The following is a 14,746-nucleotide window of genomic DNA, read 5'->3' as shown; positions in this document are numbered from 1 at the left end:
CAGTGCAAAGTAGGCAACATTGTCCTTTTCTCACTTAAAGTCCACTTCTATTCATCCACTCTGGCTCCCTCCTGGTCTTTTGAATACACTTTTCTCTGGCTGCTAGGCAACCTAAGTGTACAGTAATGCTGTTGCCATCTGTTATGGACTGTGCTAACTTAACTCTTCGATTTGATTTAAAATAAAAATAAAAAATGGGAAAACACTGCTATCCAAGCTTTCCTTTCTGATCAGTAATTAATATCTCCAGGAGTTCAGAACTGAGTATCAGAAGGCTTTTAGCCAGGAGACAAAGGGAGATTATAATTTAGCTCTTAAACACATAAGGCTGCAATCCTAAACACATTTACTGTATCTGGGAGTGAGCCCTAATGAATGCAGTGGAATTTGCTTCCAAGTACAGTGGTATCTCAGTTTTCAGCCCTCTCCGTTCCCAAATGTTTCGGTTTTTGAACACCCAAAACCCGTAAGTAATTGCTTCCATTTTCCAATGCGCCTCAGAAGTTGAATGGCTTCCGCTGTAATTTTCTCATTTTTTTCAATTAAAATTGCAGACTGCCCATTGTGCCTCGGTTGTCGAGCATTTCAGAAGTCAAACGGTATTCTGGAATGGATTACGTTGGACAACTGAGGTACCACTGTAAATATGCACAGAGTTGCTCAGCATGCCCAAACCCATAGGACTGCTTAGGCCAGGAACAGGAAACTCGTGGTCCTACAGATGTTGCCACACTACACCTCCCATCATCCCTGACCACTGGCCAAGCTAACTGGAGGTGATGGGAGCTGCAGTCCAAAATACCTGGAGGGCGGCTAGTTCCTCATCCCTGACTTGGGCTCATGCAAAAGGGCTTGTTCCATCTTTGTACAGCTGGCCCCCATATCAAAACACAGATTAATTCTGAAAATCCACCTAGTATGTTGTCTGAATAATTTTTACACTGAAGCACACCAAAGGCACAGGTCACAAGAAAACAACAACTGCAGATAATAAGATATAGGATAATAAGTACAATACAACAACAAAACTTCAAAACCCTTTCCATTTCAAGGTTTTCCATGTGTTGTGGGGGTCCTGCTGTTTGAGGGGGGTGCCTAACAGTGTTCCACTGGGTTCAGTGGGGCTTGCTGTTAGTTAAGAGCTTGCAATCTTATACACTAGGGAAGGGGAACCTGTGGCCCTCCAGAGGTTGCTGGACTACAATTCCCATCATCCCTGAGCACTGGTCATGGTGGCTGGGGCTGATGGGAGGTGGAGTCCAGCAACCTCTGGAGGGACACAGGTTCCCTGTCCCTGCTAAAGCACACTTATTTAGGATTAGGCCCCCATTTATTTCTGACTGCACAATACAAAAGACTGTGCTGCATAGTCTCTTGGGCTCATCAAACTAGTTTCACAGTTCTTTGGATCTTAGCTGCTGTTGTGAAGTTTTATTATTCACACAGTTAAAAATGCAAGTGTCACAAACAATTATAATGCACAAAAGAACTTGCAAGAACTATGGGTTTAAAAAAACCACTAACACAAGGAAATAATAATATCACCCAGATAAAAAGACTAAACTATTCCAATTTAGGAAATGTTCATTCAGTTCCTTGAACCAAATCACCTTCACAAATCAAAATATCTTAAGGGTACTAGATGTAAAAATACATTCTTTGTTATGTGTCTTGTTTATGCCTATTTTTTATGGCTATTTTTACACAGTTAGCACAACCACAATAGCTTTCAACAAAAGTGAGACTTTCAAAGCGGCGCCATTAATCTTTTTCTTTCCTTTTGTAATTCCTCCCTCATCCACAGCCTAAGAGGAAAAGTCACACTTAAATACAAAACCCAAATCTTTTAACCAAGTAGAACAATGAGGGGGATAAGAAACAAAACAAAAGCATGAGGACTCCATGCTCTTTTAACTACTGGTACCTTAGAAAAAACACAAAAAACACCACCACAAATAGATTCTAAATATTCAGATTATCAAAGGTTTGGGTGGGAGGAATGAAATGATGCGTCCACTGGGATTACATGCTACAGTCTGGTAATGAAGAGATTCAGTTACAGATGTCAAAATGATTAGGATTCCACAGCACATACTTCATGTATCATCAGGTGTGAACATCTTTGTTTAGGGTAAAGACATCTTCCTGCACAGCTTTATGCCCCCTGACGTGTCCAGAATCAGAAAATCATCAGACACCAATGACGTCATGCTGTTGTGAACAGCTTGCGGGGGGGGGGCTGTGAAATGGTGGGTTTTTCCACTGTACTTAAAGACAATAACGTGAACACAGCCCAAAGTATGGTTGAGTCAATGATAGTACAGGGAGTTGTGGACAAAGGGAGAAGTATAGCCTGTCAAGGAGGTTGGTGTGTGTAAGTCTGAGGTGAAGATTTGCTTGGTGATAAGTGGCGGTACAAGGGAAAAATAGGTATGATTTCCCCATTCCGCCCCCACCGGCTACCATGAATGTTCCTCAGAGAGAAAGAGAAATATTTTGTTAAATATAATACAGAAAAAATAGAGGAAAGTGATTTCTATAGACTCTCCCTCCACCCCACTGTGGGAACAGAAACTGATATGGAATAGTTCACAGAAGTGATTTAAGGAGCAGTTGAGAGGCTCTTCTGCCAGCCAGGACCAACAAGAAACAATAAAATGGAAGTAATTAGAGTAACTAAATTTGCAAATAGTAAGTGTTTAAAGCAGGAATGGCTAACTTGCGGTTCTCTAGATGTCATCCACCAATGGTCAAGCTGGCTGGGGCTAAGGGAGTCCAACAACATGTGGAGGCCCATAGATTAGCTAACCCTAGTTGAAAGGAACAGGAACCCTACAAGCCTCTTCACACTAGACAGGCTGATGTTGCACCTTCATTTGATTACAAGAAAAGAGTCTCAAGCTCAAGCTAGAAAACACAGGAGAACAACACAGAAAGCACTATAGTGATAAGACCATCATCTAAATGCTCTGTAAAAAGTGAGTGAGCAAAGCATGGCAGTTCCAGAGAAAAAAGTGTGAAGGCATCCTGAAAGAAGGATCACTTCAATCTGATTTCATATACAAGAAGACACACTGTAACAGCTGTCCCAAATGATCTCAGTAACCCATAAAGAGCAATGATAATAGTTTCAGATCCAGATTCTGGGTTGGATCCAGCCTACTTTACTCATGGGTTGCTTCCACTAGGGTAGGCAAGGAGAGGATTTTTATTCCTCCTTGTGCCCCTTAAAAGCTGTTTCAGAGGGTTGGAAAACTTTACAGAATAGTATGTCAGGTGTTATTGGGTGAGGGGACTTCAGAGGAAGGGGAAATCAGCAAAAATCACCCTCATACCTCCAGCAGGAGGCTTCCCCTGGATCTCAGTTCCTACCACAAATGGAAGAAGCCCTTCCATTAGAAGAAGGCACAGAAGGTAAACAAATAATTAATACATCTTCTGCTTAAATAAAATGCAAGCAAAAGGCCCGTGTAGTGTACAAATATGCCATAACCACAGTTTGATCCACTTTCCATTACATTTGTGCATAAGGTTAATGATTCCAGAATAAATGATACCTACCCAAATCTGCAGTTTTACCCTCTTGTCATTCCTGTAGACAGTTTTCACTTTGAAGTCAATCCCCACAGTACTGACAAAGGCTGGTGTGAAAGTGTCATCGGCATATCTGAAGAGGAAGGAAGTCTTGCCCACGCTGCTGTTGCCAATGATCAGGAGTTTGAACATATAATCAAAGTTCTGGTCGGAAGCATCCTTGTGTCCATATCTGGCATCTGTTACGGAAGCCATCTAAGGAAATAAGAGTAGTACATTTTTCTCTGATTTAATTTATTTAGGAACAGAATATGCACTTTGCAATCCCCTCTCACATGCCCTCATCTCCAGATGACCAAGAGTATCAAAGCTGATAGCAGTGATTATATAATGTTGAACTCATGGCTCCATTCCAGGAGCAATACATACAGGGATCTATCAAGAGTAAGCAATTGCTTTTTTCATACCTGCAGGACCTGATTCAGAAGCGGATCTGCACATAACACCTGCTTCCATAATCATAGCATAGTGAAGGATGCATGTGGTTTTATTTATTTCTGCTTAGATTTAAAAAGAACATACATGTGTGGATAATTCTATAGACTACTCAATGAGTACTGTATTTGATAACAGGTGTTGACAGAGCCCTGATCAAGATCAACTGAGAATAGCTTAGAAACACAGCTAAGGGTTTCTGTGCCATATTCACCCTATCCCTAGGATTATGAACAGATAGCACATTATAAAGATGATTAATCCTGCCTACATTACGTGCTGATATGAACTGAACAGACCAAGTTTCATTATTAGAATTCAGTGTCGTTGGCTAACATTTCGCAATGAAAAAGGAAAAAACATCCTACTTTGTGCCAAAGCTAAATGGAGCCACCTGGCTACCAGATTGTATTAATTATTGCGTTGTTTACTGAACAGCAGCTAAAGTGCTAGATTCCTGCTCCCATGTTAATCCAAGTGCATCAAAACGTCACAGGTGACACTCTTATAAGAAGAGGTATTTTGTCATTTTCTCATTCAGGTACCACATGGATAATATTATATTTTGAAATTTCCCCAGGATGATAAGTCAATTCTTTTCACTTATAAAAAGAAAGGATTCCAAATAAGATTGACATTGTGGAGATACAATAAAACTGACTTATAGAAGACTACTATTAGGAGAAAACTTGTGTGACCGAGGAAAACCTTTTCCATTAAAAGTATTGCTGTCAGTTACCTAGTCAATTTGATTTTGGCACTTATTCTTTTCTTGCTCCTTGCAAATTTCCCCACTGGGAAATTCATTACGTCTTATCAATATAGCAGCTTCCAATTTGCCATGCCAATTTCATTATAACTGGGCACTGCAAAGCTTATTGCTTGTACTGTACATTTCTCCCTTAGGAAAAAGCACTGGGCTTCTTAGCAATGAAAGCAGAAATGTATGAACATGGTGAGGAACGGCTTATTAATAAAGGTACAGTGGTACCTCTACTTACGAATTTAATGCGTTCTGAACGCACATTCGTAAGTCGAAAAAAATCGTAAGTCGAAGCAACCCTATCTAAAAATTCGTAAGTAGAAAAAATCCTATCTAAACCGCATCCAATATGGCAGACGGAGCTCCATTCGTAAGTAGAGTTATTTGTAAGTAGAGGTACCACTATAAAGGGATCCCTGACCTCATCTTGCTTTACTGGCCGAGGGAACTGGCATACAGCTTCCGGGTCATGTGGTCAGCATGACTAAGCAGCTTCTGGCGAACCAGAGCACAGGGAAACGCCATTTACCTTCCCGCCGGAGCGGTACCTATTTATCTACTTGCACTTCGTGCTTTCGAACTGCTAGGTTGGCAGGAGCAGGGACCGAGCAACAGGAGCTCACCCCGTCGCGGGGATTCGAATTGCCGACCTTCTGATCGGCAAGCCCTAGGCTCTGTGAGGAATGGCTTATTAATATACTGCACCCACCTAAAAGTTGGTGCAGAAAGAAAAAGAGGGAATAGATACCATAGTTTAAATTAATAAATGTAAATTAATAAAAGGGTTAAGCAGTGAAGGAATAATATTCCCCTCCCATCTTTTGCACCAGTAATGTGCACACTAAAAATGCATGAAGATGAACCCATAAAATGTTTACACGCATTGTTAAACAGAGTATAACAGGATACCCCTGGGACATCTGCTTCCTATCGTCCTCACCTCTTTTCATCTGGTAACAGTTCCTGGCTTGAAACAATTGCTTCAAATGGCAACTACTGTACTCAAATAGTCAGGCCTGTATATGGTTGGAATCTACAGTGGTACCTCTGGTTAAGAACTTAATTCGTCCTGGAGGTCCGTTCTTAACCTGAAACTGTTCTTAACCTGAAGCACCACTTTAGCTAATGGGGCCTCTTGCTGCTGCCGCGCCACCGGAGCATGATTTCTGTTCTCATCCTGAAGCAAAGTTCTTAACCTGAGGTACTATTTCTGGGTTACCGGAGTTTGAATATGTGGCTGGGGTGAGCAGCCACGAGTGCTGCAACAGTCCTTGATATAATGATCAGGATCACCTATTAAGAATTCAACCAACAATCTGACCCCTCCCCCCAATTACAGGCTAGTGGGTCTGTCTAATATGAAACGCATATCCTAGCTATATATAAAAATAAAAAAAACTGATCAGAGAAATAAAATCACTGCCCAGACTGTTTTGTGGTACACTTGTGAGTCATAAGATGCATTATGCATTTGACATTCTGTATTTCTGTACAAGAGGGCAGCTAATAAAAACGAATTATACCAAGGGTGCAGTCTCTGGCGTATCAACACATTTCTCTTGCCGCAAACAAATAATTTGCTTCTGTGCTCACTATCAGCCTAATCACACAGAAGAAAGAAGAGCAGCAAAGAGGTCAGGTCCAAAGCAGAACTGAGAATACATACATACATACATACATACATACATACATACATACATACATACATACATAATTTAATTTGTATGCCACTTTTCCACAATCCATTCCCTGCTCAAGGCAGCAGCTTACAACATAAAAAATATGTAAGTAAAACATAACAAAAGTAGTCATAAACAATAAATAAAACATTTTAAAAACCCACAACCAAACTGAACAATTTTCACATAAATCACAAGAGCTAAAATAAAAACACAATAAAGCAGCAATAACAACTGCAACTATGACCCCGCCCCACCCCCGGCAACAAAAACCTCTAAACAGTATGGCTTTGCATTCCAGGACAAATGAAAGAAACTCATGGCTTTTGTAACATTTACTTATTGACCTCACTAGTTAAAGGAGATGATTAAGACAGCAACTTCAAATGTATATGTTGCCACAAGCACAAATCACTGGTTCACTGGTCTATATGTGTGTGATCAGTGGTGTAGATTCTTTCACACAGCTCCCAACTGGACTGCCACTTCTGCATTTCATGTATAGAGAAAAACAGTTGACATGAACTGAGGAGGATGACCTCAAAATGGACATACGAATTTGCTCTGTTTACAGGTGTCAGCGCGTAATTCCTGAGGCTGACTGTTTCCCATCATTTGACTTGACTATGATTCTGCTATATGATCTTAGGAGTCTGAAATTTTGGAATGCGTTGGAAGAAGGCAGTTGCTGAGAATTCTGCAAGAAATATTACCACCCAGCATGCTCTTTCACAAGGAAAAAGGCTCATTTACATTTAAGTATATGGAAGCTCTTCCCCAGATTGTGATCCCGATGTGTACCCCACATAGTTTTCTTCTACAGTTGAGTAAGGATGGGGAACTTGTGGCTTTCCAGATGTTCTTGGACTCCAGCTCCCATGATCTCCGACCCATGACCGCGCTGACTGGGGTGGATGGGAGTTGGGAGTGTAGTGCAGCAGCTAAGGGAGTTGGAGTAAGACCTAGGAGACCAGGGTTCAAATTCCCACTCAGCCATGAAGCTCACTGGGTGACCTTGGGCCAGTCACTCACTCTCAGCACAACCTACCTTACAGGGTTGTTGTAAGGATAACGTGGGGAGACAAGAGAACAATGTACACCAACTTTTGCTCCTTGGAGGAAAGGTGTGATATAAATGTAAAAATAAAATCTGAAAAGCCACAGGTTTCCTACTCTTGGTTTAGAGGCAACTACCGTAATCATCAATAAAAGGATTTGTCAATAACATATATCAAGAATTTGTTATTGACAAATCATTTTGGAGGGTATAATGTATAACAGATCCAAAAGTATTTTAACACAGAGAGCTTCCAGCTTTGTTACAACCACCAGACAGAGTTGATTATAAAATTGGATTACCTTCCATTTACAGTAATCTAGTTTAAATCCTTATTATAAATCTCTCTCGTCCAACAGCTTTTTGGGAGACTAGTGATTGCACCAAGGTCAGTCTAGAAACACAAGCACTTCCCCATCTAGTAAAAGGAGATTCTATCTGCTCAATTTTTCTAAACAAAGTTTCTGAAGTATAATTATCCTGACCTACAGACATTTGTGGTGGGGGGAAATTAGAAATCTCCACAGTCTTTTGAGTTTATTGCCCCTGCCTAGGGACCACTGGAACTGACGGAGCGCATTCTGACCATAAGCAGCTTTAAATGTGCAGAAATAGCACTTGTGTAGAATGAACCCTTCCTGGTGCATACTGATTCAAACTGTAAATAGAGGGTTTCGTATCTGAGGGTCCCTCCTCTAAAGGAGAAGAGATTTATGCCTCTGAATATAAGTTGCTGGGGAACATGACTGGGAGAATGCTGTTGTGCTCATGTCCTGCCTGTGGGTTTCTTATAGGCATCAGGTTGACCACTGTGAGAACTGGATGTTGGACTAGATGAGCCTTTGGTCTGATCTAGCAGGGCTCTCATCATCATCATCATTTAAAAGACTTCTATTATGTTGGAAGCCACCCTTTCTGTTGGAAGCCGCCCAAAGTGGCTGGGGAAACCCAACCAGATGGGCGGGGTATAAATAATAAATTATTATTATTCTTCCTCTTGCTAGGACAATCAATACACAAAGCAGTGTATAATCCATAAATTCATCAAAACAGTTAAACAACAACAAAACAAAAAGTCAATACATTTAAACAATAAAATCAACTAGGACAATAGCCTCTACTGTCCCACTTCCCTATATAAAAACCAAATGCAGACATGTCTTCAATATGCCTGCCTAACTTTTCATTGGTTTACTGAATGCCATAGGTCATGGGCCACCACAGAGAAGGCCCTGTTTCTTGTACCCACCAGCCTAAAGGAATTTACTGAACAAGATCTCCAACACAGATTGTAGCTTCTTTTCTTATGCTCCTATCATGTGCTTTGGTGTCTTTCTCATGTGTAAGATAAGGCAGATCTTTAGATCCTCCTCTCCCCCCCCCCCCCCGCTAGCTTATACATGTATTAGAACACAAAGTATTTTAAGTTTCAATATTGGTTTAATGTTTGCTTTTAGAGGTGGTGGGTAGATATCTGCACACTGATAGTTTTTAATATTGAGACATTGCAGCTGATGTGATAGTGACACGTTGGGTTGTATAGAAACCATCTGTATGGAATAGCATTAGTTAAAACAAAATTAGCATATAGGAGGCCTGATAACAAATAAAAATACAATGTATCTTCTGTATTACTTATAATTTAGCCTTTTTACTATGAAAAAATTAATGCAAACCTAGGTGGGGGGTGGGGCAAGAGAAGCAACAGCAAAAATCATCCCTGCAGATCATCCTTCCTTCAACTCAAGCAGCATTTCACTAATGTTCCTCCATTTTTCCTATGCTGGCACCATATCATCCACCATCTTTGCAATTCAGTTAACTATTTTACAAAATTTGTGGCAGAATTCCTGCTGGGGGCTTTTTGTCCACAAATACTTGGGTGACCAAGCTTCTCTGGATCCCAGTAGCCACATATCAGCTGAGATCAATGCCCACTCCCTTCAAGCTTATTTACTCATTCCACATTGCTCTATACCCTGGTTCCACAGTCGGGTGCTTGCCTCCCTTCCAATTAACATCCAAAACCTTCCCCAAAAATTCCACCAAAGTTACAGGCACATAGATAGGCTATTTTTCAGCATTGTCTTTTTTGAAACTCTCCTTTGTGTAATGTCATGATAGCCACAATATATTCTTAACACTTTCTCTGGATTTTCTAGCTACAGGCTTTGTTTCTGTGTTTTGCAAAGCCTGGATGTTTTGGTGTAATTTTAACAGATTCCCGCACGTGAACCTTCATTATTTTATTGATTTAACTTCACAGCACTGGTAACTTTAACATAATATATATCCATACACACACACACACACACTCAAATGGAATATATATTCAAATACATTCACTAGATTTTGATCACTCACCCTCTGCCACTCAGCTTAGTTTAAACTGTAAAGCTATGCCCTTTATCAGAAGACAAGCTTAAAAAAATCTTCCCAGCTCTAAGCTGTAATGTTGCAATCCTACTATCCTGGAAAGATAGCTCACATTTTACCGGTACTCCTGAGATTAGTTTTGCATCAATATTGCTTACATACTCACAATTTTTCTTACTGTTTCCATTCATACACTGCTAACAGCATACATGCACCAGGCAAGACCCATAGTATTTTTCTATTATAAATGAAGTTAAAGTCTGAACTGCAGTCAAATATGCCATGAATAATCTGAAAGAAGAGATCCTGAAAAACAAGCAAGGCCCCAAACAATTAGAAGAGCATATTTTAATGCAAAACTCTGGGATTTCAAATAATTTAGTGTGAGTGTGTGTGTGTTAATGAAGCCAGGTACAGTACAGCAATTCACTTATTAATTCTGAGAAACCAAGAAATGGCAAAAAATCTATATGACCAGCAGAGCTAAATGCATTGGCTATATTTGAAGCATAACCTACTACACTTGACTACTGTATATTTCTAGAAAACTGTTACACATTTCCAGTGAATAAAATGATGCAAAAGGTAAGAAAGCATACTGCAAGTGGCCGCCAACCATCCCTCAGCTGCTAAGGGCTTAGCACCATCCCTGACAAAGAGTGTGTGTGTGTGTTTATGTGCACACACATATACACAATTGTTGACAGGGCTATTTTAAAATGTGCTCCATTTTATCCAAAACAAAGAAAAACGATGCAGAAAGAAATCAAACCTAGACTGATTCTGTAAAAAATCAGTTCCTGATTGGTCTCCTCCAATAGGCTTTATACTGTGCTGGGCTACTAAGGCAAGGAGAAAGACTGAGGAACCCTCACCACTTCCCCGTTTGTTTGTTTGTTTGTTTGTTTGTTAATAAGATACCCTCAGTGAACTCGGGAAGCAGGTCTACCTGGAAATCAAACATTTTAACCGGAAAGATCTGCCCCTAAATCTCAGATAGACGTTGCAGGAAAAAGCCCTCTGCATATACTCAGAGGCACGCGCCGTCCAATTTCCAGAGTTGAGCCTTAGCACTGAAAAGGCTAATCAGTGACTCTAATGTCGTCCCTCCGTTCCCACGAGCGATAGGAGATTTGCGCACATATAAACCCTTGCGCCTTCCGCTGAGGATCCCGGGGCTTCCGAGGCTCGCTCTTTGTGGCGGGGAAGGGGAGATGCGAAGCAGGCGGCTGCCCTGAGCCCTCCCTCCTGCGTGCCGGGCGGGCGACGGGGGAAAGTTGCGCGGGGGACTGGTGGGTCCAGTCCTCTCCTCCGCGCTCTTCTTACCTGGGGCGCGGCGCAAGGAACAGAGCCGCCCGGCGCGCAAAGCGAGAGAGGCTGGAGCCAACAGCAGCAGGCGCTTGGTGGGAGATTCAGCCGAGCCCGAGCTGCGCTCCTGGACCTCTGGGCGGAGAAGAGCGTGCGTGTGTCCGGCTTAGCGACACATCCCGCGGATCCTCTCACCCGGCGCAGCAGAGGACAACCCTCGGGGCGGAGCTGCTGCTGCTGTAGGCCTCCCGCCTTCTTCCCCACATGGGGCGGAATAAGTGGAAACCGGCGGACGCGGCGGGTCTCTCAGCCGCTGCGCAGGTTGCCCCTTTCTCCTACAGAGCCGCATCGATCCCAACCCCTCCTTTCATCTCAACGTGCCCGTCTAATTTACATACCATCGTTTCCTCCTTTCTTATTGATTCACTTAGATTTAGTCTTACATTTCTCACTTTGTCTCCGTAGAGCTCCATGCACGCCTCTCTCGCGCTCTCCTCCTCGGAGGGAGGATAAGAGGGGCAGCAGGTCAAATGGGTTGGGGACTTCGCGGGCTTGTCAGGAGACCCCGCTAAAGCATCTGGGGGTCGTGGGTTGTCCAACTGTGGTTTCCAAGTTGACCCCCACAACAATCATTCCTTGTTTTTTTTTAAGGCCTTTGAAGAAAGAAGGGAATGAAGCAATATTCTACAAGGATGCGAGGAGTAAATAACATTATTAATCTTGATTTGGTTCCATTCGTCTTGGTTTCCTGGGTCAACCTGGTTTGAATTAGGTATACTGTAGTTAGCAGACTGAAAATGATTTCAGGTTTGGCTAGTTTAACACACATATACCGTGTAGCTACAACCGGCAAGTGGGTACCTCCACCTGGTGGTGAATTTGGAGTATTTTAAAATGATACAAATTTTAAAACTTTCCGTACTTCAGGTAGAGTTATGTTGGCAACACGTTTTTAAGGCAGTCGTTTTTCACAAGTGAAACAATCTGGCATAGGGCTACCCTTGAGGTGGGTCCTAAGGCTGCAGCTGGTGCAGAACATGGTAATGCCTTGCTTGCAAGATCATGGGGGCCAATCTGCAATCCAGCCAAGTTCAAGGTGTTGGTAATAACAGATACGGCGTTCTGTACAGCTCAGGACCAAGTTACTTGAGAGATTGTTTTATTATTTATTTACTTACTTACTTATATCTCACTTTCCCCCCTGACGGGACTCAAGGCATCTTACAGCTAAAAACAAGAACTGCTAACAACATTTTAAAATCAATCATTAAAATACAATTAAACATTGGCGGAATTAAAACTATAGACATATATAAAATATGTTTTAAACATACAGCACCAGTAATTACAATAAAAACAGCAGAGCACCAGCCCTTTAATTAATAGCAATCAATTCCCAAAAGCCTGTATAAAGTCTTCACCTGCCGGCAAAAGGAAAACAAGAAGTAGCCAGTCTAACTTCTCTGGGGTGGGACTTCCAAAGTCTGGGAGCAGCCACTGAGAAGGCTCTCTTCTCCCTTACATACCCAATAGGAAAATAATTGTGGTCTGCGGAAGAGGTCCCCCTGCAAGCTCCAGAGATATCAGAAGCCTATTCTACAGTAACTCAGCAGGGCTTTCAGTGTGATGGCCTCCATTCTGTGGAAAACAATTCCTGACAGGGAACCAGGCAGAGGGCCTTCTTGGTAGTGGCACCCGCTCTGTGGAACGCACTCCTATCAGATGTCAAAGAGAAGACTCCTGAAGGCAGCCCTGTTTAGGGAATCTTTTAATGTTTTGTATTTTAATACTCTGTTGGAAGCCGCCCAGAGTGGCTGGGGAAACCCAGCCAGATGGGCGGGGTATAAATACGGTAATAAATTATTATTATTATTATTATTATTATTATTATTACCAGAGGGGACTGGCGGCCACTATCCACACATTCTGGAAACAAGTGGAAACATTTTTTGTTCTGATGGGCTTTTCCAGCTGCATGAATGGGTCTCTGCCACGGGTGTCTATTTTGTATTCTCTTGTTTTTGAATATATCATTTTGGTTTTTCAAAGTTTTCTGCTTTTTTTATTGTACATCACTTTGAGATACTTCACAGAATCATAGAGTTGGAAGGGATCACGAGAGTCATATAGTTCAGTGTTTCCCAACCTTTTCCCGACCGTGGCTCCCTTCTAACCTTTTTTCCTTCCTATGCCCCCCCATGGGAGCAGCTGCCCCCCCATAAGTAAAAATCAGTAAAAAATCAATACAGACCTGAGGTTCTGGTGCAAAAAGACCTCCCCCTCCCCCCAAACAATCCTGGCTACACCCATGGCTAGGTGTTGGGGTGGATTTCACACGGCGCCTTGCAAAGCTGGGCCGATACTGCCTACTGGCCCTGCACCCCTCAGCAACATCCGAAGGCCCAGACCTTGCAGAGTCAGGCGCAGGCTGAGCCCAGCACTGGTGGCAGCCACATGCCGCTCCAGCTCACCCAGCCCTACCCATTGCTACCACCCCACCTGACCTGGGGGTTCTGGATTGCAGGCTCTTCTGGTCAAAACAGGATCTGCCTTCCGCCAGAAACAGGGACTGCTCCAAGAAAACACATGTGGCAAAAAGGAGTGCTAGGCCCTGGTGGGCCACCCCCTTACCCACTTGTGATTGGCTAAGCGTATAGCCAGCCAATCAGGATTTTTAAAAAAGGTTTTCCTTCACTTCTCACTTCCCTCTGTGGCCCTCTAGCCTCGTGCTGTGCCCCCCCCCCATTTATGTGATGTTCACCAATGTCCCACTTGGACTATGCCCCCGGTTAGGAAACACTGATCTAGTCCAACCCCCTACAATGCAGGATTTTTTTGCCCAATATGGGGCTTGAACCCACATCCCAGAGATTAAGAGTCTCATGCTAGTCTTAAGCTATCCTGAGTTCTTGTATAGAATTAGTAAATTAATAATAGGAATAACTATGATGATTATGCTTGTGGAAATAAATACGTATTAAGATTGCTTCCTCTTGCTTGGTAGAGATTTTACAAGTTTTTTTTTCTTATTCCAAAATGGAAATTAACCCATTTGATTACAACATTCATTTCTGAAATAAATATATGCACATAAGCCAAAATATAGAGCCAGACGACAGTAATTAAGCACTTGGCAGCAAGTGCAGAAATTGCTTAGATTACTGTAGTGCTCTTTTCATGGGCTGCCTTTGACAACAGTCCAGAAACTTCAACTGGTTCAAACTAAAATACTAGAATGCATGCGAAAGGCAGGGCTTTAGGCAGTTTTCAGTTGTGTTACCCGTCTTATGTCTGGAAGTGCTGACACTAACCTTTAAAACATTGAATGCTTTGTAATCAGATGATCTGAAAAACCCCTTCTATCTGTATGGATTTGTCATTGTGACTCTATTCACACTCACCACTAAGATCAGTCTAGCAGACGGTACCTGTGATAGGGCATTTGCTTGGTGGCTCAAACCTCTGGAATTTCATTTCCCAATAACTCTGCTTGGCCGTTCTTGTGTCGTTAAGTAGACGACCCTAAACTTATTA

The 14,746-nt window shown here is 42.3% G+C and overlaps 1 protein-coding gene across 2 annotated transcripts in view; it reads right to left on the bottom strand.

Annotated features, from left to right (window-relative positions):
• Positions 1-11,389, bottom strand: part of RAB3B (RAB3B, member RAS oncogene family) — a 50,000-nt gene extending 38,611 nt beyond the window's left edge. For both annotated transcript variants that reach the window (XM_035122707.2, XM_035122710.2), the window contains exons 1-2: positions 11,231-11,389; positions 3,562-3,789 (exon numbers count right to left, since the gene is read on the bottom strand). In XM_035122707.2, coding sequence (XP_034978598.1) covers positions 3,562-3,789 — 228 coding nt within the window. In that variant the 5' untranslated portion in view covers positions 11,231-11,389. The remainder of the gene's footprint in view (positions 1-3,561; positions 3,790-11,230) is intronic.
• Between the last annotated feature and the right edge of the window lie 3,357 nt (positions 11,390-14,746).

The sequence above is a fragment of the Zootoca vivipara genome, chromosome 7, assembly GCF_963506605.1.
Source record: "Zootoca vivipara chromosome 7, rZooViv1.1, whole genome shotgun sequence".
NCBI classification, from domain to species: Eukaryota; Metazoa; Chordata; class Lepidosauria; order Squamata; family Lacertidae; genus Zootoca; species Zootoca vivipara.
The sequence above is the reverse complement of the archived record's forward strand: the minus strand, read 5'-3'. Positions and strand labels throughout refer to the sequence as shown.